The 21,432-nt window shown below is 37.2% G+C and overlaps 1 protein-coding gene across 1 annotated transcript; it reads right to left on the bottom strand.

Moving 5' to 3' along the window:
• Positions 1-2,320: 2,320 nt before the first annotated feature.
• LOC104511262 (peroxidasin homolog) lies at positions 2,321-20,580 on the bottom strand (the record flags this gene model as incomplete). Its single annotated transcript, XM_010153808.1, has 9 exons — positions 2,321-2,479; positions 3,590-3,706; positions 5,070-5,342; positions 6,920-7,089; positions 9,526-9,643; positions 11,045-11,214; positions 13,094-13,165; positions 13,772-13,843; positions 20,509-20,580. Coding segments are annotated over 9 exons (1,223 nt in total), but the record flags the coding sequence as incomplete, so codon positions are not given.
• Between the last annotated feature and the right edge of the window lie 852 nt (positions 20,581-21,432).

Here is a 21,432-nt window from a genome sequence, read left to right as displayed (position 1 = left end):
GCTAGCCAAGGTTAAACCCCAACAGTAATTTATAACCCTATTCTGTTTGCAGGTTTTTAGTTGCTTATAAGTTTATCTTAGAGATAAAATTTCTTAACCCTGACGTCTGCTTCAGGCTTATTTTTAAGTACTCAACTTCTAATGAAACAGGCTAGTAATTGCCAAAAACACCTAAGTTCCATAATTAAAAGCTCTGAAAAAAATTTTGGTGAATAGCTAAATCTGAACAGTCACCAGAATGAATATCCTGTCAACTTCTGTCTTTTTTTTTTGCCTTATATGATAAAAGCAAAACTTTCTAGAACTCATTCAACTGTGATTCCCCCAGCCTGACTTGTTGAGGACCCCCTGTCATTAGTAAGTCCTGGGCCTTAAAACACTAAAAATCACCTTCAGTTTTAAGGACACACAGTACCCAGTTACCTAAATCCAGTGTAAAAAAAATTAATGTATTTTAAATTCCTAATTTTCTTCAAATGCAGATTGACATCCAGCCCTCTGATAACATTTCATAACCTTGTATGGGCCTCTTGTATTTATAAGAATTGTATTTCTGCTGAAACACATCCATATTTGAGGTGTGGAGTAATATGGAGCTATGCTTTTACAGACGAGTATTTGACCACACAGCATACATTTATCCTACCAACCGTGTCTGGCCCTAGCGTTAACCTGTTTGTATGCAAATGACTATCAAGGGCCAGAAACCATTTCAAATAAGGCAACCTGAGGCAGGCATCCAGCACTGGGAGGTAAGAGAGTCTGGCTCTGTGGATGTGAGCCATGGCATGCCAGCAAACAGACCTGGACCATTAACCTGTATTCATTAATACAGATTTAGCCACAGTGACCACTGACTAGACATTCCTCAGATGAACAGTCCTTTTGTCAGAAGCCCTGAGGAAAAAGTTTTCTCTTCTTGCACTACTGAAAATAGCATTACAATGAATGTATGGGGAGCTCCAATTTCAAGCTTCATGTACAGCCTTCCATCTTGCATTAACTAACTTCTGGTCACTGGATTTTGCAATCTGTCTTACACAAAAATAATTTTGTTAAATTTTACTCAATTTCAGTGAGTTTAAACACAGCTGGAAGGTTATAAAAATTTAAAACTGACTTACGGTTTATTGAATCTTAATCAACAATTTTGCATAGATTAATAAAATCTGGATTTTTGACAAATCAATCTCCCAGTACTACTCTTAACTAAGAAAAATCAATGGAATATTTTTCTAACATCTAAACCTAGGAAGGCATCTGAGCCCATTTCACTAAAATATCTTTTAAAATGAAGTCATTAACAAGAAATGTTTTAACTGAATGTTTAATCTCCTTGAATTTAGTTAAACACTAAAAAGTATATAACTAAATTATAACTACTAATAGGATTCTAATTAATCTTAGAAGTAGCTAATTTAGAATTTATTTGAAGAAAAGAATAAGAAAAATGCAGTGTTTTGGTTTTTTTTTTTCCCCCTGTGTCGGCTTATTTTAAGTATAAGGACTGACATTTCTTTGTGAAGGTCATTCTGCTGTTGTAAAATAAACTGTTCTGTTTCTGGACATAAAACATTACGATAATAGCACTATTTAGTTAACAGCATAGTATCTTCTAAGAAACTAGTCTTTTCACAAAACAAAATACTTTCCCAAGCTTAGGAATACTGTCATCCTCAAAGCAAACCTCATTCTTTACAAAAAGGAGTAAAACAGATAAACCTCTTTCACAGAAGACAGATTGTTCTAAAGGAATGAGTCTGTATAAATACTGAGAAGTATCCATACATGTTATTTATTAAAACCCACCTAAAATCTAGAAATGGATATATCCAGAAATAATGATCAGAAATGTGAAACATTAGCAATTCCCTGAAGTGTTAGCAATACCATGAACAGCAAGTTTTCTAAGCAACAAAAGACATAGCCTTATTTGATAAAAGTTTGTTAGAATGAGCGTATGTTAGTTGTAAGCTTATGTAGTCTCCAAGTGACTTTGAACAAAGTCATCAAGGCAAACTGTCCCACATGCTCTATTTATAAAAACTAATAAAACACTTTATAATTCAAAACCAGCAACTTAGAATCATGGTAGAATGCAGAAAAAGTTCTGAAGAAAAATCCAAGCACCATTCAAGCTATGTTTTGAAAGCTTTTTTAATTCTAAACAAAGATAAACTACTTCATATTAATATTTTGTGCATTGAAAAGTTCTTAAACTTGTATTTCAGGGGAAAAAAATCAAACACTACTGTGTGTGTTTAGTGTATGCTTAATTTTTTTTTTTTTTTTTTGCAGCAGCTGTGCATGAAGAACATACCTCTGGGTTGTACGGTCAGGTATACAACAATTCGTTGAGATCCGATAATGTTGACAGCTTGGCATTCATACTGCCCCTGGTCATGTAGAGCAACCCTGGAAATCCTTAGGGTTCCAGAGGACAGCACTAAATGTCTTCTGTCAACAGACAACTGGCCTCCTGAAATACAAAGCAAAAGCATTTGCTTTTTTACAGCAGTGCAGAGCAAAGTGACTTGTTTCAGAAAAAAGGGAAATCCAGAATACTTTGCATGTGATAAAACATTGGAAAAAAATTAAATATGCAAACAAAGCAAATGTATGTAAATATTCATAATCCTGATCTCTTCTCAGTGGTAGAAAGAAATATTTTGATTTAAGGAGCATGATAAATCATCCCAATGAGAAGGCATCATAAGAACAACACCAACAGGTATTACTGGTCATTTGATATTATTGCAATGTGTTTAAGATACAATTAATTTCATCTGCCTAGGCCATCTAGAGAATGCATGGAACAATACAGACCTTAAAAAAAATGGAATATAATACAATAAAAATTAAATAAAAGGCACATCAGTGTCCGTACCCTCATTCCTTTCAGGACAATATATTTCATTTGAGCTATCTTGGTAGAGAGAGACGCAGCAATATTATCAGCAGCAAAATGATCAAGTTTGTTAAAACTATGCTTTATCTACCATAATTTAGAATTGCCTAAGAGTGGGTTTGCCTGCTAGAGCTATTTCACTTGATTCAATTGGAATATCTACCTACTGACAGAACATCCACTACAGTATTTCTTCCCACTGGATTTGGCTTCATGCCTTTACAGCCAGAACCTCATAAAGCAGTCACTGACAGAAATGCAGGTGTACTGATGGATGTTACAAGTTGCACTGTTCTGGTTTCTGAAGAGAGCACATCCAACCTAATTTCAGGTCTCCAGTTACTGACAGTTATATCCATTTCTTCTGCAGTAAACCAGCAGCGATAGGTATCGACACATATTATTTGTCTCATAATTCTTAAACATTCATTATTAAGAATCTAGATAAAGCAGTGGTTTAGTGACTCCTTTTTACTGAATAATAAAGAAATGTTTTGGCAGCTAGCTCCAGTGAGTTATCATCTTGCCTTCTCTAGCTAAAGCAGAAAGAGATGAGCCCTGTTTCCTTCAGAGACTAGAGCATCTAAAAAAATACATGCAATTCCTTTTAATGCATGAGTGATTCCAAAATGACAGCTAAACCATTCTAGTAGTTTAAAAGTAAAAACACAACAAGGTTACCTCCTTTAGTCCAGGCAATAACAGGCTGGGGATAGCCTTGTGCTTCACAAGGGAAGTCGACGGTTTGTCCCTCAATCACTGTTTTGTCTTGAGGAGTGACAGTAAACTGAGGTAGAGCTACAGAAGAGAAAACAGGATGGTTGAAGAAAACAGAAAACAACTGAAAATGCATGACTATCTGAAATGACAGTTTCCTGTGTGACTTAAATAGCTCATATTGGTGGGAAAAGAGATGTTAACAGGACTGCCTTATATTGTGACTGCTACAGGGCAGAGAGTTGGGGTAACCACTTGTGCAACAGGAACATTTCCTTCAAAATGTGATCCTGGTGTCAGTGAAGGCCTGAGATGTACTGTCATAGATCCAAAAATAAGAGGCACAGTAAGACTTGTAGAATCAAACATGGAGTGTTCACTGTATTAACAATACCTTCTCTTCTTTCTGCCAAAAAATCCACAGCTAAACGGTGAAGAAAATACAAGTTAGTCAGAATTATCGTGAGCTGCTTATTTTCTTCTTTATGCAAAAAGAAAGCAATGAGAGGAGCGCAGGCCAGTTTCTGCAGTAACATCATGGCATTATCAGTATGAGAAGGAATTTGTTCAGCTTTCAAAACACAATTAACCACTGGTGAATGATAAATTTACAAATCACATGGACAAGTTGTTTCATATCACTTTAAAACCTGAACTCATTAACAAAGCATTTGCAACCTAAACTCTTTGCCAAATAGAGATATTTATATGTGGACAGAAACAAACTTAATAGTTACTCAAAATGTTTTGACAATAAAAGTTTCAGCATTAAAACATTTTCAAAAAATATTCTCTCTATATATATATTGGGAGAGAGAGAGGAAGCTTTTTCATGTATTGTTCTCAAAATATTTTATATTCATGCTATTGACACACAATACCCAAATTATTGCAATCACAATAAGTTAGAGTACTTCGAATTTTGTCTTGCAGATAAGCTGTGATAATGCCTCAGCTGGCAGTGATAGTTTGCATGAAACTCAGCAGAAAATGTTCCCACATTCACTCAAGTGTCTACAAAGGAAAGGCAGCACAGATCTATACTTGAAACTCCATTTCTAGTACTCCACATAAAAATTCTAATCTCTAGGATTGCTACCCTTTACATAAGAAATTTAGGCACCCACAAATCTGACTCTGCTTATTTATTCCTACAGGCAAACAAAACAGAGTAAGAAATAAACGTTTCAAAGCAGCAATGATTAATTTCTGAGAACAATCAATGAAACAACTTTCAGAGAATTAGTATGTAATATCTTACTCAGTGAAACTTATAGCAACTTTCCTATGGACTACACAAGCACAGTGTAATTAGAAAAAAAACCCTTGTGATTTCAGTTTGACTTTGATAATTCAGGAAAAAAGAGAAAACCACACAAATCCAAGTAATACACTCTTCTTCGGATATTTTATAGCATGTCACTTCTAGTTTAACATTACTCACCTTGGACTATGATATACGCAGTCGCGTGGATGTTATCTATGCTGTTAGTTGCAAAACAGGTATACTCGCCACTGTCCTCCTGCTTCACATTTTGTATGTAAAGTCCTCCCGATGGAGTTATCGTGACACGAGGGTCACTCGGTAAAGGGGTTCTGTCGCCTTTGGTCCAGGTAATTCGTGGCTGAGGGTGCCCGGTTGCGCTGCACTCCAAGGTAACACTCTCTCCAACTAGCACTTCAGTGTTTTGCGGGTGAATCACAAAACTTGGCCGGGCTTTGAGAGAAGAGCAATACTTAAATAGGACTTTTAGCTCACATAGCACTAATTTAGCTGAACACTGCAAGTTTGGGGAATCTAAGGCTTTTTTAATAGCTCTGTTCCAACATCCTTTTAATCTTGGTGCAAACCCTGCCTCACTTTAAGACTAATCCAGCTACAGACCTGGTGTGCCCAGGTGGGCAAGTAGGCCAACTGCTTCAGGAACAGTGTGACCAGGAGGACTAGGGCCGGGATTGTCCCCCTGTCCTGGGCACTGGTGAGGCTGCACCTTGAATCCTGTGTGCAGTTTTGGGCTCCTCACTGCAAGAAAGGTATGGAGGTGCTGGAGCATGTCCAGAGAAGGGCAACAGAGCTGGGGAAGGGTCTGGAACACAAGTCCTGTGAGGAGTGGCTGAGGGAACTGGGGTTGTTTAGTCTGGAGAAGAGGAGGATCAGGGGAGACCTTGTCACTCTCTACAACTACTTGAAAGCAGGTTGCAGAGCAGTGGGGGTTTGTCTCTTCTCCCAAGTGACAAGTGATAGGACAAGAGGAAACAGCCTCAAGTTGTGCCAGGGGAAGGTTAGATGGGATATTAGGAGAAATTTCTTCACTGAAAGGGTTGTCAGGCACTGAACAGGCTGCCCAGGGAGGTGGCTGAGTCACCATCCCTAGAGGTACTTGAGACATGCAGATGAGGTGATGTGCAGATGAGGTGATGTGCAGATGAGGTGATTAGGGACGTGGTTTAGTTGTGGTATTAGCGGTGCTAGGTTAATGGTTGGACTTGATGATCTTAAAGGTATTTTCCAACCTAAAATATTCTATCATTCTTTGATTTATAAATGTCAGTAGATAAAAAAACCCCAAAAGCTCACGTACTTGCAATGATATTTTTTCTTAACTCCCACTAAAACTATTTTCAAACATTTCCTTCTCATGTGCTGATACCTACAAAGGTCTCTTCAGAGGCATAGCCTCTGAGACCCAGAAAATGAACTGGCTACAAATTGCTGTAAGTGCACAAAAAGTCAAAATTGATTAAGCTACATTTTAGTTTTTCCCAACTACATGTGTAAATTGAGGTGACATTTTAAGTTTACCTGATGCTTAGTGTCAAAACAGAATTTTCACAGCAAAGTCTGAAATTTAAAAACATTACAGTCCTGGACAGGAATTCAGTGTTTGCCAGCATAAAGCACTGGCTAGACAGAGAGTCAGGTTAAAAAGCTTCTGAGCAAGGATGGCTCCATAGCATGTGCCAAAGGTTTCATGAGAAGCCTGTTGCTTTCAGGTATCCAGAGAGAACATTATTGCACTGAGCAATGTCACAATGCAAGAGCTTCTTTTCCTAACCCTTCCATAACCAACTTACGTTACAATCATTGGAATTGCATACTATGATAGAGATTATCATTAAATGGCTGATTTGCATTTTTCTAGGGATATTATAACTTCATCATCTAGTTCTAAAGATGCCCAGGCACAAGAACATGTCAAGAACACACAAGAGCCAAAGCATCTTAATTTTAGCAGTCTTATTATCAAAACAATTCTCTATCTGTATGCAAAATTCAGACTTGATGTTCTTTACCTGGTGACTCAAAATATCTAAGAGTAACTTCCTGATTTTTCACTTCTCCAGCCACATTTTTTGCCATGCACTGGTAAATGCCTTGGTCTGTTTCTTGAGTATTCTGAATCATTAACGTGCCATCATCTAGCAAGTTTAGACGAGAATCTTCTTTCATACTGAGCTCATTACTGTGAAGAAAAGAATCTGCTGGAGTTAAACCTTTAAATCACAAGCACAGAAAACTGCCAAATAATAAACCCCAAAATTTATTACCCAAAATAACTTGAGGGGAAAAAAAGTTTTACTGTTACATAAAATAATAGAACTTTTCATTTTCTCATTAAAATAAGAGAAAAACAAAAAATGAACCTGTTTTGCTTATGCAAGTATTATATCTTCAAAATGAAAAGCCAAAATAATTCTATGAGTAAAAGCTTACAGAAAAAAAATAGTGAATAAAATACATATACCTGGTCTTATTTTCTTTTAAGTCTATTCTAACTGGCAAATCAATTTAAAACGTTTCAGATAAAAGCATACCATGGAAGTTCAACACTCAAGATACTTTCTACTAGGAGGGGAGTTAGTTGCTATAAAACCATCTTTGTGCCAACCTCTGTCTGGATTGCTCGAGGAGCACTAATGAACCTGATTATAATTTGTTCTGTCTTGAAACCTAAGTTAAGATCAGGTCTTCAGCTGATGACATGGATACATCTTGGTGATATTAACTAAGAAGAGTTCGGGGGTTTTACTAAAAGAACTCTTTCTCATTCCATCCCTCACTACACGATGAAGAAAACACAGAAAAGGGATGAGATCTCACCTCCTATGTACAAAACCCAGCCTGACCGCTGATTTATTCAACATACTGCTCAACAGGTCAATGGCTTTTGACTGAAATCTTGCCATACTCAACTACCTTGCAAAGAGCTTTGCTCTCATTCATGCAGCCAGGAAACAAGCCAGAGTCAATAATCCCGCACCCCAGGCTCAAATTTCTTCCTAAAACTCTTTCATATGTGTATTCTGAATACATGTTTTCTTTATTTATTGTAAAAAGTACATGAGCCAAAGAAAATTTTCATGAAATAATTATACCATCCAAGCTCAATGCTCTGTTCTTGACATATGCCATAAACACTGTACCCTTGCTGCACGTGGGGTTCTTACTGACATCAGCACAAAGATACAGAACCAGGACTCTATGTCATTCCATTTTATCAACAACTAACAAACTAAAATGATTTGTTTGCTAATATAAAATGTGAGTGAAATTATTTTTCAGATCAGGTTTTCCATTTGACTAAGAGCATTATTAAGCCAAAGGCTGAATGAACTAGGGATAAACTCACAATTCATGTGTCCGTTGTAAATTAACATCAGTTTAGGGAGGGCAACATGCTACTACATGCTTCCACCATGCTGTGCCCAGCACTGCTGGAGGAAGTCAGGCTCTGAGCAGAGCTTGAGCATCCACTTTGCAGCAGGTTGGCCCTTGGACTGCTAAAAGACGTATGTCCTTTAGAGGCCCTTAGCTCCAGCCCCTAAGCAGTGAGGAGAAGCAATGGAGCAGTTTGCCCAGAGATCTTGTGCCACTGCCACCCTTGAAGGTTTTTAAGACTCCCAATACCCTGGGATAAAGAAACCTAGTATGATCCCGCTTTGAGCAGGAGGCTGCACTGGAAACCTCCAGAGATCCCCTCCAACCGGGATTACGTTAGAATCCTATGATGTAAGCACTCGCCTGCCTTCGCTGTACTTGTCTGGTGAGTCTGGAAACTGATGTATCTCCCCTCTTCTGGGATGGAGCTACACCTTGGAGGAAAGCTGCCTCCAAGGATCTGGGACTCAAGGAAGACCACTGAAACCTAACTCTTATCCAGCTGGAGTCCTTTAACAAAGTTGGTTTTGCTCTGCCTCAAAATGTAATGCAAACAGACCTGCACAGAGTATGCAAATCCTAGCTAAACCCACAGACTGCACGTGCAACACGTTCATATTGGATTGCCTGGTACATACATACTTTACAGTTTTACAGGTGTGAGCACCTTTGCGGGAATCACTAGAGTTAAAAATCTCAACAATAATATTACAGTCATAAATTAATATTTTCTAAAGTCATCTGCTCTTAAGTGTTTAGAATTATTAATAAAGCAGATCTGGGCTATTATCATAGAATCCTATAACGGTTTAGGTTGGAAGGGACCTTAAAGATCATCTAGTTCCAACCCCCCTGCCATGGGCAGGGACACCTTCCACTAGACCAGGTTGCTCAAAGCCTCATCCAGCCTGGCCTTGAACACTTCCAGGGATGGGGCATCCACAGCTTCTCTGGGCAACCTGTTGCAGTGCCTCACCACCCTGTCCGGGAAGAACTTCTTCCTGATATCTAATCTAAATCTACTCGCTTTCAATTTAAGCCCGTTACCCCTTGTCTTATCAGTACATGTCCTTTTAAAAAAATCCCTCTCCAATTATTACTTCCTATAGTTCTTTTAATTAGGTTTCTGCTGTAACTATTCCATGTATTAGCAAGTAATGCATGTGGACATGCACCCACACACAGTTGTCTCATGTAAACATACTTACATCAGATTTCTCTCTTCCTCTTTTAAACTTACTTGTTTCGAAGCCAGATAATTTCTGGTTTAGGATTGCCTTCAGCTCTGCAAGTGAAATACACTGTATTCCCTGAGGTAACATCCACATCCTGAGGCTCTGATGTAATTCTTGGCCTCTCTGTATCAACAATAAAACATATAAGATACTCTTACTTCTTTTAAAACTACTGAGAAATGGTAAATAAAAAATTTTCCATACACCTTGTAGAAAAATATTCTTCACAAATGTTTCAGCTTTATATATTTATATACCTAATCAGGATTAAACACACTTTTCCCTATGCAAAAGTGAATGTGGGCTTTCTGGCCTCCTCCATTGTTCCTTAGGAACTTTTAGCAGACTGGAAATGTACTGTGCAAATTTGTATCAGGTTTTAAAGTAGCTGTTTTATTTATTTGAACAGAGTCTCAATTTGCTTATGAAGGAAAAACTTTAAAGCAGCAAGCACAAGTGCCATTTAACATAACTTCCTCCAGATAAGTATCAATGCCTACCCTGCCTCCTACAGAATAATTTGTTCAGCTTGCTTACTGCAGTTTTCATATTCAGGCTCCTTAGATGCGCAGAGAGCTGGTAGGATGTCATGTAGATTATTCTTGCACCAAATCTCCTCTTTAGTATCTTTTTCAAGAAATTGTAGATGCTTGCAGTCACAATTCTCAGGATCAGAATTAGATCCAACACATAGCAAAAGAACAATTTATTTTATATCTTCACCTCATCACATGGCTGGGCAGGCAAATGCCCACCTTGTGGTGAGAAACCTGCATTTTGGCTTTGAGAGAGGTGCTAGGACCAAATCCTGGGATGCCCCTAAGGCACAGCCTGTCTACTCCTGGGCTGAAGGAAGAGAGATGAGGAAAAGGATTATCATAGAAGTTCTTATCCATTAATCCTTCAGTGACCGGATTTCAGTGCCTGTGCAGGGCACTCCTTCTAAGCATAGCTGAGTAAAAAGTAAATCTAGCAGTACAATCCCAATTCCAATAACACCAACAAGTTTTTTTAACAATAAGGTCTGTGAAATCAGGAGTAATTCAGTATGGTTTATTTCTTCCCTTCCCCTTGTACAAAAAGGGATAAAGGACACTGAATAATATTAAACACCAAAGACCCTAGCTGACAATCTTTTTATGATCAAAACAAATGTAAAAAGGAAAAATAAACTCTTTCTAGATAATCACATTGAGATCCTCAATGAGAAATTTAAAACATGACTGTATTTGTTTCATTAAAGATAGGCTGAGGGGTAAAAGCAATCAGTTCTGTCAGAAGCAGACAAAAACCAAGAAGGAACACAGAGAGACATCTGGAAAAAACAATATTAACCAGAAGTGGTCAGTGTTATTGAAAAAAACAGAAAAACAAATTTTGACAAACAAACACAAAACAAACAACCAAACAAAAAAAACAGTAAAAAAACCCACCATTCACACAAAAAGACCACACCAACAAACCAAAAAAAAATCTGGGTACATTTAACACATTAAAGAAGCCAGCAGAAAGGGGCAAACCCACCACAGTTAAGTTCTTCTGGTGTTATTGTGGCCACTGATCTTCCCTGGATCCTCCGTGGATACTCACAGGTAGCTGCTGCTTGAGCATTACCCGACTCCGCGTACGTCTTCAACAGCTCCGCCAGCCACAGGATCTCACAGTCACAGTGAAGAGCGTTTGAATCCAAACGCCTGCACAAAACAAGATGCAGCCCCAATATCTGTTAGCAAGCTCCAGCTGTTTTGCTAGGATCAAAATGGTTCTGCAACAACAGCATTGCTTTTATCTGTGAATACAGACAACAGGCAATCTGGAATACAGGTGATGGTCACTTGCTTATATGTGTTCTGTTAGTCTTTACTACAAAAATGCGTATTATTTTTACTGCACAGGTAGGACTGTGTTCAACACAGAAGGCATCTAAACGTTTCTTTTTAAGCCCAGCATTTGGTGAATAAACCAGGTTTTATTTGGATGTTACACAAACCTTGCTTAAGTAATGAACTTAAACACTTTTCCTCACATTTTTTTCTGCTTAATGGTTATTACTGTAATAACTTCATAGGTAAGCTGACATTTTTACAACTTCCCATTTTGCTGATCAGGCAGCTGAGACAAAGACCCTCAGTTCTAAGCACTGAGATCTTGTTGAGTTCAGTGCGTCAGTAACTTTGTAAAATACTTTCTTTCCAGTAGTGGTGGGCCCTGATACTACGTGGAGCACTGCACTTTCTGGTAAAGGGCCTTGTAGGAAAAAAAAAACACATTATGTAGAGAAATCTGTATGATTAAATGTATCTGTATAGACTGGAAATAAAGTTGCATGGCAAAGCAACCCCAGTTTGGTGTATCTTTGGGGGTAGTAAACTTTTTTATTATTTAATATTTTTTAATATCTGTAAAAATACACAGATAATTTTTTCTTCCCTTTTCTCCTGTGAAAAAACGAGAAGAACAAACAAAACAACCTACTGTACAATGTCTTCCAGTATATCAGATGTTACTGGTAGAATTTAAGTCTGGAATATGAAAGTCATGATGTGACTTCTAGGGATAAGCTGTCTCAGGTCAGAAGACACCAGGTCAGTGTAGCCCGGTGTCCTGTTCCACTAACAGCCACTATTAAAACTCTCCTTTACCTAGGCATTATGTGAAAAAGCATCCTTTTCTGTTCACTTGAACTGCACAGGAATTTAAGGGAGTTGTAAGTGAAGCAGCTACTAGTGAAGGTGCATACATCACCAAAATTTACTTCATTCAGCTTTTCACATAGAGTTTCACAAATGTCCCAAACCAGCAGGGACATCTTCCTAATATGCTCCTCGCAATGTCTTTTCCCGGTAGAGTCAGTGTCGTGACTCACTGCACAGCACACCTTCAGCAGTCCTCCTCAAATTATCAGTCTCGGATAATTTGAAGAATGGATATTCACTGTTGTAGGATAAACAAAGTGAGGGATAGAAAACCCTCTGAAAGTCACCTTCCTATGGTACTCTAATTGAGTTCCAGTTTTTAAATACTACTGAGGAACTAAGAAGTCTCTAATTCTCCAAGTTAATGGCATTTCAAGAACAACTGACCTCTGGAGTTGCTTTTGAAAGTATTACTTATATTCTTAAACCACTGAGCACCTTTTATAACCATGTTTTTATAAAATAAGGACAAGTGAAACAATTAAAAGAAAATATCAAAATAATCAAATATTGAACAAGATCATAGAAGGATCACCCAGTGAAACACAGAGAAGATGGGAAAACAAACAAACAAACACACACAAACCAAAGAATGGGCTGTGGATATGATGTGATGTATAAAACAAGACCATATGACTACAAATAATTCCAATACAGGAAGCAAACAAAAGTATTTAGTCAATCAGTAAAGACAGTAGGATATGAAGCAATGATCTCAAACTGTGTATGTAAACAACTGGAGCACAGTCTAGGAAAAATTATTTGATACTTAAAACAATTAAACAATGAAAAGCATTTTCAAGGAACATAAATATTACAAGATCAGATGCAGTATAATTAAACTTACTTTAGTTCAATAATAATTCAATTTACTTACAGTCTCTTCATAGACTCTAACTGACTAAATGTTCCAGGAATCAAGTGAGCTATTCTGTTGTTATGCAAAAATCTGTTAAAAAGCACAGAAATATGCATGTAATAGTACAGATTCGACACATACCCATTTAATTTACATTCTTCTAAAAGTCTTTTAAGAGAAAGCAATTTTACAAAACAAAAAAATTGAACTTTTTTTAACAATTCATTTACTGTTACTTTTAAGAAGCCTCCAAGGTGTATTTGATGTATCCATATGGGGAAAAAGAAGCCATAAAAACACAAAGTCACCAAAATGAAGGGAGTTCATAAGCATTCAAATGAGCAACTTAAAAGCAAAACAAACCAACCAACCAACCAACAAACAAACCATAATATAAATCTTCTACTTCTTCATTCATAACATTTATTTTAGGCTAAACATTGATCACAGCTCTTTGGGAAATAGTTTTGCAACAGAAAAATATTCCACAGGCAATGCTGACTTCTTCATGGCTCTAAGATCAGCCTGACTAAGGTGTTCTCAGCAAAACTACGTAGTAGTTACAGTTAAAAAAAAATTCTTAAAAATAATCTATGAAGTTATAAAAACATTATTTTCCACTTTCAAACATTTGATTTAGTTCAAACAAAGAAGCAAGCTGACTTCTGAATCTTACCCCAATAAAAACAAACTTACAGCCTTTCAAGTTTTGGAAGATGAGTAAAGGATTCAGGTTCCAACGTTTCTATTTGATTAAAGTGCAGATACCTGAAAACATGTCAAAGAAAAAGAAAAATACTGAAGAAGTTTTTTTAATGCAGCAGAAATATTATAAAGCATTTGTTATTGTTTACACACTGTTTACATATCTAAATGGCAATAGCGATGCAGCAGCTTAACTTTTTTGTTCACATCTGAATTCTGCACTTGAATCTGAGAAATACAATCTGAGAAATACAAGACATGATTAACAAGAGGGTTTGCAGACCACTATATTGTGTATGTGTGTCTGTATATATACGTGAAAAAACATTTGTCTAAAAAACATTACTTTGGAGATTTTGGAATTAGTGCTTTGAATGCTGTTTTGCTGAGCCAGATTTTCTTTACTATGTATACTTCAATAAATATATATGGAAAAAAGAAAATTATTATTTTTTACAGTAAAATATTACAGGTCGCTATTTACAAAAAAGTTTCCAGCAGAATAACGTTTTTAGTCAGCAACTGTTTTCATTGCTAACACATTAAGTGAAAGTTTCAAATGATGTTGAGAAGTAACCTGCTCAAGTCCATGAATCCTGGCATTTAAAGCCAAATTCATAACACAAAACCAAGCTTGATTGAATTGTTTTTACACAAAGGGCTTCCCAGCAATTAGTGTACAATTAACCACCACAGCTGTTCTCTGTTTGATGCTCTGTTGATGCTTATGTTATACAGCAACAAATATTACACAGCTGTTAATACTGTAAAGACTGAAAAAATCTAACCTAACAAGATAATTAAACAGATTTTTAATCTATAACTGCTGTGAAAATTACCACAGAGGCAGGATCACTCCAGCCTTGACTATGTTGTAGTGGTGCTCCATAAGTTTGCAGATGAGAATACGAGAAGTAATTGATAAGACTTGCACAAGAAACTGTGAAAATTATTTACAGACTTTGGATCCCGATTACACCCAATAGTATCGAAACCTCCTAAAGTTCCCTATTTGACCTTTGACAAACAGGAACGTCTGGAGAATGAGCAATTACAGAAATCACTGTGGGCTAAGGAACAAAAAACCCTATCATTTAAAAATCAAAGAGAAAATCTCAGACCCCCAAATCTCCTGAAAAATTGATCATTCAGCATGAAAAGTAAAAGGACACGGAAGCTCCCTTGCACTGAAACACCTCAGGTGCTCTACTCCCTGACCCGAGCGGAATGGTGCCACAGAGAGAAGAAAGCGGGAACAAGCGGCGATTAGGGCAGAGAGTCGTTGCAGCGAGCCCTGGAAGGCGCGTGTGGCAGGGAAGCCAGGCACGTGTCTGGCAGCCTCCCAGATTCCCCACCAGGAGCAGCACGGCCCGAGCACGAGCCAGCGAGCGATGCCAGGGAGCAATGAATGGGGACCACAGAAAAAGCCAATAAATCAGCACGGGTGTGATCAGGCACATCGGAGTGTCAAGTCCGCTTACTGCCAGTGCAACGCGTGGCCACAAATTGCAGTGAGCATAGAGTATGATCCTGTTTGCATAAGGGGAACAAGGAACGCGTAATCAGGCTGTGCCTGCCAGTCTCCATCTCCCTTTTGAAAACATAGGCCAATTTCACCTAAATTAAAAAGACAGACATCTCAGAGGCAGATACTTCCTGCAAGGTTCACTCAAATCATCAGCACAGAGAAGAGATGTCAGTCAGGCCCCGCAGCCCTGAGGAAGGACTGGCAGGACGGGGCATCAGTACCCAGGCCTCTCCTTGCTCCCCTCCCCAGCACCAGCAGCATCTGGGAGAGGGTAAGGCAAGCTGGGGATCACTGCAGGGAAATACGACACAAGGGAAAACCAGATGCAATTATAGGGTTTGTGAGTTCTTCTGATGCAGCTTTGATTTTGGAAAAAATTACATACACTACTTCTTGTCCAGCCAACAGGCATTTTTTTCCTTTTTAACTTTGTTAAGTCTTGCATTTTTATGCTTCATGACTACCTTGCAAATGTATCTCCTTATTTTCCCAATAAATTAATCTCTTCTACTTCTCTGGCATTAACAAGGCAAGATTTGTAGGTACAAGTAATACCTCTTACTAGAGCAACAAATAAGGTTGGGGAAAGCAGGCACATTGAGACACACAACCCCTTCTTCAGGTTCATGGATCAGAGGAGATCAGCAAAGAGAGGAAAAGAGAGGACACCTCTATCAGATGGTTTAAGTGAACATCATTAAACTCAAAGTAACAGCTCATAACTGCTACTTAGTATTCAAGACTACTATAATTACAGATGTAAGGAATACTTCATGTACCTGAAAACTCATCTTGTTTTGCCAACCGAATTAATCAGTCTAGTTAAAACAATACTTCTGTTATAAACCTTGCCTTGTTTATAAGCTCAAATCATCACAGATAAAACTGAAATAATTCAGGCACTGAAGCACATTATAACTGTTAACTTTACCTCATCAGAAATCATGCTACCTGACACAGCTCAAAAAATCAAATCATGAAGTCCATCTAAAAAATATCCTTAATTGCTTCGTATGACAAGTTAGTTGGGTTCTGCACGTCTTTAAAACTTAGACCTCAAAAAAGTCCTGAGCATCTTGCCTAGGCAATTTATGAAAAGAACAAGGTGTTAAATACCTGTGGACAAAGTAATTAGCAACACATGCAATTCTAAAAAAAAAAAAAAAAAGTGCACAATCCAGATTGCAATGTAAATCTACAAGAAAAAATTTAAATACCCTTGGCCTTCCGATCTCCATGTCAATTACATTTTATCACTTAAACTCTCTTCTTCTGTGTACCGTATTAATGCTTTAAGGTATTTTTAATATTTTAATTAATATGAGAATTTGTTGGACTGGAAATTCACTTTAAAGGTAATCATATTCAGGAAATAATCACACAATGACATGTCTTTATAGACATCTTTTATGTTCAGCATATAAAACGCTCTTTAAAATAATAGTATGATATAATGAATTTGATATTAGAAAGACTTTCATAATGGAAATTTAAAGAAAAAGCATGCAAGAGTGATTTTAAATACCTCTATGTCTTTGTTTTTAATTCTGAATTCATTATCAAGGATTAAACAGAAGAAAATACTTAAAGGAAATAGAAAGTCCAAGCCAAACATCTACAGGAAGATAAAGATTTGATCAAATAAGCATGATACAGCTTTTCTCTTTGTTATCATTGATCTTCGAGGATGAACATTTACAGCAAATTTCAGTCCCAGTGGCATTTTTCACAGCACTAAATTCAGAATTATATCTTCTGTAGCATAATATTTTTGTAGAGGATTACCTTTGTCATATATGCCAGTTGTTCATTTCTAATGGTACCTCCACGTCTTTGGAGAAGTACTACTCAACTAATGGATTTTTTGTTCTGAATATTTAATTAACATGTTTGCCATTTGCAGCAGTGGGACTTGTGCGTAACTGCTCTCATATATTTATGCAAAATCTGGGAATTCTTTGTAACATAACACTTAAAAAAATCATAGCAACATTTCAAAGCTACTGCAAATTGAGCTGAGAAAAATAAAGCTAATATAACAAGCTGCATCACTGTATGTAAGATCATGTTTTTATCTATTAATTTCCCCCAAAGTATTTACGTGTGTACACAAACTACAGCACACCTCTAATAACAGTTTATAAGGAGCAAAATTAGTATGTTAATATGAAAGTTAGAAGAAACTGGATAATTAGTATTCCACTAAGACTAGGTAATGAGACTTAAATTACTGCATTAGCATTTGGGGATCCCACTAGTTAAGGACTGCAGAGAACATTTTTTATCCCTGATAGCTACAGCTCTTAAGCTGAGATCTCAAAAAAATATAGTAGATATTTGGAAGAAAAGCAACATACACACATCTGGAAATAGACTATATTTAAAGCTTGATCTTGAATTCAGATACAGCAAACTCGTGACATCCCAAGTCAGTATTTGTGACGTTTCAGGTGGGATTCAGTTGTCTAAGCACAGGCATATAGAGGCATATAGCCATTTTCTAAGGACAGGCACATAGACGCAGCTTCCGTTGTCTTCTGGGTGCTCTGGCTCTCTTCTGGCTGCTGCTCCAAAAAAATGCAAGTTTCCTGCAGCTTTGCTTTGCATTTGCCAGACCCAAACATATGTCTTGCAGATTTAATAGGGTCTAAACTGGTACTGAGAGGCTACTATGAAAATCTGACCTTCTGCCTTCATGCCCTGCCATGACTGAAGAGTTAGGTGATGAAGTATGTATGATTCCGTATGTTCAAGCATCTAAAACTGCCAAGGTTTTTCAGAATTTACTCTAACACAAGCAACTTTCAAGATTTGATTCAAAGAACTTATTCCCTTGGCAGAAATTTCCAAAGAAAAAGATATTTCTACTACATCAGCAGCTAAGAATTCTGCTATGGAGGTTTAAGAAGGATCCTGCCAGCCAGAGTAAATACTAGGTTTTTTCTTCCCTTATACATGCAAGAGGCCTCATAAATCAAACTATATTTACAATTGCTCTCAAAGCACAACCAAAAATACCTACCAAAAAAAAAAAAAGTGTTTGCTTTGCTGTTCATTTTTTTAAAAATAAAGCAACTCTCAGTTTCATTCTGCTTCACTGGAGTAGAAGATATTACTATGAATCATGCCTTTCCCTGAGATGTGGGCCACAGCATTTATTCTGAGAACTCAGCTGAGCATTGAGGAGAGCATTTGGCTGAGTCAATATATCCAGTACCAAAATGTGTTTGATGACTTGAGGCCATAGAAGCCTCAAATGCAGAAACATCAACAGAAGTAGAACATTAACTGAAGTTACAAGATTTGAGAACTTGTTCACAGAGACTAGTTTTTGTCTTCTGAACACAGTCTTTATAGACCATGTAGAACCTATTTTTATGGTGAAGATGCATAAATACTAAATCTCTCAAACTACAAATCTTTATTAACGCCTTCCGTTAGATTTATTTCCAGGACTGCCATGGGCTTCCTGTGCTCCCATTTTTCCACCTGTCAAGTCTTTTTTTTAAGATCAGCCTAGGAGAAGGGCTGTAAAAGAAGCGTACTCTCTGATGTGCACCCAGCAGGGCAGTAGCCTTCCCCAGACCAGCTGCTTGCGTCAACTGATGCCAGGACACAAGGGCAGCCCCTGAGCAGTAACTGTTCCAGGCTCTGTTTCCATACTTTCCAGCTAGAGGTGAGACAAAACCTTTTTAAAACTTCATTTCGTACAGAATAATATTGATGTCTGAGGTCTGAATTTCAGCAGCGTGGTATCACTGCAGGCAGAGTTAACTGCAACCTAGCAGAAAAGTACATTCAGAAGGTGTTAATATTCCAAAGTTCTTTATGTTTTTCAATCACAACATAGATCAACAGGAAACAGAGCAAAAGAAAAAAGGACAAATGTTGCCACTTGCAGCATATCAGCTTTGTGGCAAGGGGAAGAATATTGTTTCGGAAACATTAGTAATTCCATAAATGCACCTCACTATTTTAAATTCTACACAGAAAATAAGAATTGCTATTAGCATTCAAGTAAGCCCTACTAGTTGCTGTCAATATGCTGCAATAATCATTTCTAGACTAGGATGAAGAGGAAGAGAAAGGCATTAGGGAAACAAATGACTAGTTTTATAACGACCACTTTTGTTATATATAGAAGCTCTTCCTTCAAAAAGCCTCTATTGGCTTCCAAAATGAGCTTGTACCCATCCAAAGTGTCATTTTACTTCAGATAGACACTGTGTCCACTAATATCCACGGGAAGTTTACAGTAACACGGAAATTGGCACATATCATAGAAAATTCCTAGTAACTAATTTCTGATAACTGTCAGGAGTTTCAAGATACATGTTGGCCCTAGATAAAAGATGTTCAGCCCCCAAAGTTTATATCTGTCAAACCTAATTGGTCCAGTACCGCTATTTGGCAGTCAAACAGTGAAATAGCTACACATTTATAGCTCTTTCTGTTTTTCTAAACATTACCACAATAAATGTACAGCAATGTTTTCTGATTATAAAATAAAACATAGTTAAGCTTAATGGAATCAGTACAATCAGTTTTGCTAAAGGACTGCATTTTCCATTCTTTCTCAATAGAAATATTACTTAGTAATTATACAGGAAAAGGAGTATGATTTTAATCAATCTTCCTAGAAGACATTACTGAAACATCTACATTACAAGCAATGAACTTTCTTACTATTTAAACATCTGTATATGGCAATGATTAACAAATATCAACAATAGTAAGGTTTTAATCTTAAAATCTCTTGGTTTAAAATACAACAAAACGAGGTTAAACTTCAAGAGATTAATTCAGCTTTAGTTATGCTGCATAAAACAAAGTAACTGCTGAAGTCAAAGGAATTGCAATGCTATAAAACCTATAGAAATTAAATCAGAATCTGTCTCTAAGCAACACACATTAGTTTTCAACATTTTCCATAATAATAATTCTTCATCAAAGCTATGTAACAGTGTGTAGGGAGAAGGCGAATGCAAATCACAAATAAAAGACAAACACAGAAATGAGGAATTTGACACAGAGATCAATTGCGTTTTTCCACATGCAAACGATTATGGGGATGTCTGCCTAACAACCGAGGGAGTGTAGACATGCAGAGCATGCAGGCAGGATACACGGATCAAGACGTGCACTTTTCTTCTGCAAGGGAACCATGGAGATGACAGCACAGAAGAGAAAAGGCACTTACAGTTGTTCTAGAGAGGCAAGTCCTTTAAATGCTTGCCTGTCAATTGACTGGATTTCATTCTTGTACAAATAGCTGAAACAAGAAACAATCAGTAATATTAGTACACAAACAAGAGCTACATGAAGGCGGAAAAGAAGAATTAAGTTGACACATGAAGACAGTTTTTCAACTACATATTAGGAAAAAAATTATAAAACAAAAACTAAACACATACACATAAAAATACTTTGTCGTGGAGATTTCATCCCAAATGTTTGAGAGGAAAGACAAAAGCCTGTGGCCTTGTAGGCCCTGAGGCTGTCACCCAGATGGTCCTGGGCTTCCCAGTGCTCACTGTTATTATTTACTCTTTCTTTGCCCCTCAGTTTCTTGATGGGCTTGCCAAAAGTCAAAATGAATTCAACTCAGTGGGACAGAATTGCATCAGAAGTGCCTTTACCAGAACACACCGGGGATGTCATTGACCTCTTGTTTTCTTTAAAGCATCTCATCTGAATCCTGGTACAAATCTTCAAATTATGAAGGAATATGTCTTTTTACTGGACTTGGAGAACAAACAGTGAGAATTTCTCTAACTCCACATGTCACTTTTAAATATTTACCAAAAAAAAAAAAAACCAAGTTTGAATATTGGTATCACATCCATAAAGCAGCACTATATACTTGTTTTATCACTGTGTAGAAGATGGACATTAGGTCCTCATTGATATTTTATAATATAAACAGAATAAAGATGTGCAGAGTACCAGTATGTTCACAGGTGTTTATACCATTTTTTTACAGAATTAAAATAAATCAGGATGGATCAGTGTATGTGCTCATGTTCATCATACTTTCAACAGTAAGGATGGTTTAATGAGAAGGTGTTGGAGAAATATCATACAGTTCAGCTGATGACTGCAGTTTCTGCATGGAGGCAGTAAC

This window comes from Eurypyga helias, unplaced genomic scaffold (assembly GCF_000690775.1).
Source record: "Eurypyga helias isolate BGI_N326 unplaced genomic scaffold, ASM69077v1 scaffold36716, whole genome shotgun sequence".
NCBI classification, from domain to species: domain Eukaryota; kingdom Metazoa; phylum Chordata; class Aves; order Eurypygiformes; family Eurypygidae; genus Eurypyga; species Eurypyga helias.
The sequence above is the reverse complement of the archived record's forward strand: the minus strand, read 5'-3'. Positions and strand labels throughout refer to the sequence as shown.